The sequence below is a fragment of the Arachis ipaensis genome, chromosome B04 (assembly GCF_000816755.2).
Source record: "Arachis ipaensis cultivar K30076 chromosome B04, Araip1.1, whole genome shotgun sequence".
NCBI lineage: Eukaryota > Viridiplantae > Streptophyta > Magnoliopsida > Fabales > Fabaceae > Arachis > Arachis ipaensis.
In genome coordinates, this window is record NC_029788.2 from 94,381,603 (window position 1) to 94,385,292 (window position 3,690).

Here is a 3,690-nt window from a genome sequence, read left to right on the forward strand (position 1 = left end):
GCGGTTGAATTTTTTAGATATGAAATTAGTAGTTCATGCCAAATTAAAAAGCGACAACACTGATGTGAACTAATAACTAATGTACAATGATAATGTCACTCTATCTAGTTCTTTGTTACGGAAAGTGACAATGCCCAATTACGTGTTACATTCGTGAATTTTGGACTAGCGATACGTGTCTTAAATTTGACCTGATTATTATAAGAAAGCATAAAGTGTGCGATTTAATTGTTCACTTCCATTAAATGTTGAATCTTGGATTTATGAATGTCACTCTACCGCAGCCTTTATCTCGAAGAAACTGGTAAGATTCAATAAAGTAAGTAACAAGTATTGCCTTTTTTAACTTGCTTGAAACATTAAGTTAATTAAGGTTGCAAAGGTATATACAGGAATTAAATAGATGCACCTAGCCTTTCCTTCCTTTATTTATTAACACTGTCATTTTAATTTATTCTTTTGTGAAAAACAGTAAAAATAATAAAATTTTATTTTCTGTTTTTACTTCTTATTTTTACTGTTTTTTTTTTACAAAATTCAAAAAAAGTAAAAAACATTAAAAAAAAAAAAAAACCCAAAATAAAAACACTTTTAATTTTTTTTTTTTTTTTAACAATTGAAAAAATCTATTCTACAAACTAAACACACTTTTAATTTTTTTTTTATTTTTAAAACACAAATCAAATTCTTTAATTATCTTCATACTAAATTAAAACACATCACTTTTCTATAATCGAAAATAATACAACAATAATTTTTATATAAAAAACAAATCAGCCACTAGCTATTCCTGCTCTATATAATGACTACAATTTCAAAATGTTCATAAATTTATTGGATAATATAGGAAAATGAAAAATATCACATAAAACTATAAAAGAGATCATAGAGATGCTACTTATGTCAGCATCATTTTAAAGTTTAAGGTGATACCGCAATGTCAATCATTTTTTCTGTAATCATAGATTATGACAGACGTTCAAAGTCATTCAACAACCACCAAATATATGTATTATGTAGGCACCTATTATCATGCTCAACCTAGAATTTGAAGGTTATAGAATAATATTTTTCTTCACAATTTAAAGTTGATTATAAAAAGGGTTTTACTTTACTATCATCATTAATAAACAAATTGTCTTACGATAAAACAGTAATTTAAATAACAATATCCTTTACTTATAAATTAAAATTGTAAAAAGTTAATTTATTTATGTAATATAATGAAATTATAATATTTTTTACAAAGAAATTGTGATTTCTCTAGATAAATTGAATAATAAAAATATCTATATATTGAAAAGTTTTGATTTTAGAGTTACATTATATATTTATTGAAAAAATTAATTAATCTATGTAGTACTGGTAAACTAAAATAGTATGATTTAGTAATTTACTTTTTATATACAAGCATGATTGATTTCTCTTATTAACAGAGTATGATTTCAAATATCTCTAGACCAGGAGAGTGTAAAATGCTGCAGCTAGCGAGCACCTAATTAATGAACACATGCATGCATGCGCACGTGGATTTGATAATACGTGTAATGAAATCATTTTTTTCAAAAAAATATAAATTGATAAAAAAAACATGTAAATTATTATATGTTTAATAATTTGTGTAGTACTAGGAAACTAACCGGGGTTATCTGCTTGAAACCGAATTGCAATCCATCCGGCTGGTGGAACTCCAGCAGTGTTCCTCTGAACAGGATCCACAAGATTAAACTTCTCAGGGTCTTTGTTTTCATCATAGTTCCCGAAACCTTGCCCAACAACAAAGAAATCATAGCCATGAAGATGAAGAGGGTGGCTCTCAGCACCAAGAATACTAGTACCCTGCAACACCACCTGTACACTAGTGTTGAAATTCAGAACCACCAACTTCGTATCATTCGTAACCATTGTGTTATTCGGTGGAGTTCCTGTGTAATTGAAAGGGTTGATTGGAACGGAAGGAAAATCTGTCTTGAAAACACCGTTTGATCGTTTTGAATAGTAGGCTTGGATTAAAGACAACGAATTCGGAAGCGCGAAAGAGATGTTGTTTACGGAAGCTGCGAATTTCGTGTTGTTGGTTGGTCCTTGGCATGTTGTGTTCTTAGGGCAAGGACTAGTCCCTAATCCTACAGTGAAGAAGAATTTCTTGTCCACCATTTTAGGTACCTTTGAAGGGAACTTATCATTCCCTAAGCTTTTAAACTTCGCAGTGAATTTTGTAACGAAATCTGTTGCGTTTATTGGTGGAAGTGTTGGTTGAAGAAGGGGGAGGTTTTGAGGAGTGGGTTTGTGAGAAGGGTGGGTGTATTCAAGGATGGCGGCGGCAGTGGAGTTGTCGAAGGTGCCTCTGCCGGTGAAATAGGGCTTAACAGCCATGAGGAAAGTGGCGTTGGGGAATTTGGGTTTGGTCTTTAGGAGAACGTTTGTGGTTTGGCCTGGTGCTATTAGGATTGTGTGTGTTTCAAATGGTTTTGTGTATGAAGCATCTGCTTCAACAACTATGAGTGTGTGATTTGCTATGCTGAAGAAGAGTTCTTCGTTGAGTGCAGCGTTGATTATCCTTAGAAGATATGTTTTTCCGGCCTTCACCTTTAGCTTTAATGTATCTGCATACAAATAAAACTACATGATTATGGATTTATTAATTAGTGATAATATATCAAAATGAAGAATCACGGTCTAAGTTTTGTTATTTATGTATAAAAATATATAATTTAATTTATTTTTAATATAATTTATATTTTAGTATATATTTTATACTAATATTTAATTTTAATATACATTTAATACGTTTGTATAATCAAATTTATCAAGTTTTAGAAAATTTGAATATTAATAAATATATAATTTAATAATCATATTCACTTATATTTTAATATACATAGAAATAAAATATTATATTTTGACATGTCAGAGTGTGTAAACTGATCTCTTATAAAATGAAAATACTCATATTTCTCTTTATAATAGGTTTGAATGGAAGAATTGAACCTGACAATTGACAAGTTTGTTGTGGTTAATTATTAAACATTGTGCTTCAGTTAAAATGAGAAGGGAAAAAGCAAAAGATCTAAATATTTAGCGAAGTCATCATGATCCCCTGCTGCAGCTAAAATGCCTTGTCAATTCTACTCTTCCACGCTCTATCTTTTCAACTTCAAATTAACTTTAATTATTTAATTTTCTAATTGCACCTTTTAATTTCATTTTTTGTTTGGTTATTATACCTTTATTAGAGGAACAATTATAGAAAGGCCCCGGAAGACCATTGATGGTGTAAGCATCTGAAACATTGGGACCCCCTCCTGTTTGAAGGGCCTGACTTATAACTGCTTCTGGGTCAACGTTGAACCATTCACCTGAAGTCCCACAACTTTGCCAGTTAGTTAATAATTATATTCTTAAACAAAAAAAAGAAAATAATTATACAATTTTGCTACCGTATTTCTATCAATTTCTCTCAACCAATTTCTGTTAACTCTTGTTTATGACTATTTTTAATGGAAGTATCTTTCTAGATGTGTCTAATAAAAATATTTTTTTTATGGCTATGTCTAATAAAAATATCTTTATAATGTATTTTCTGAATATGTCTCCTTATATATGTGTTTAAAATATAATAATTAATTATTATTAACAATAAATTGACAAATAGTATATTGATATTCATACTTTTCTATAATTATATTA

The 3,690-nt window shown here is 29.4% G+C and overlaps 1 protein-coding gene across 1 annotated transcript in view; it reads right to left on the reverse strand.

Moving 5' to 3' along the window:
• Positions 1–3,690, reverse strand: part of LOC107639517 (laccase-2-like) — a 5,425-nt gene that overhangs the window by 569 nt on the left and 1,166 nt on the right. The window contains exons 4-5 of the mRNA XM_016343046.2: positions 3,228–3,359; positions 1,641–2,606 (exon numbers count right to left, since the gene is read on the reverse strand). Coding sequence (XP_016198532.1) covers positions 1,641–2,606; positions 3,228–3,359 — 1,098 coding nt within the window. The remainder of the gene's footprint in view (positions 1–1,640; positions 2,607–3,227; positions 3,360–3,690) is intronic.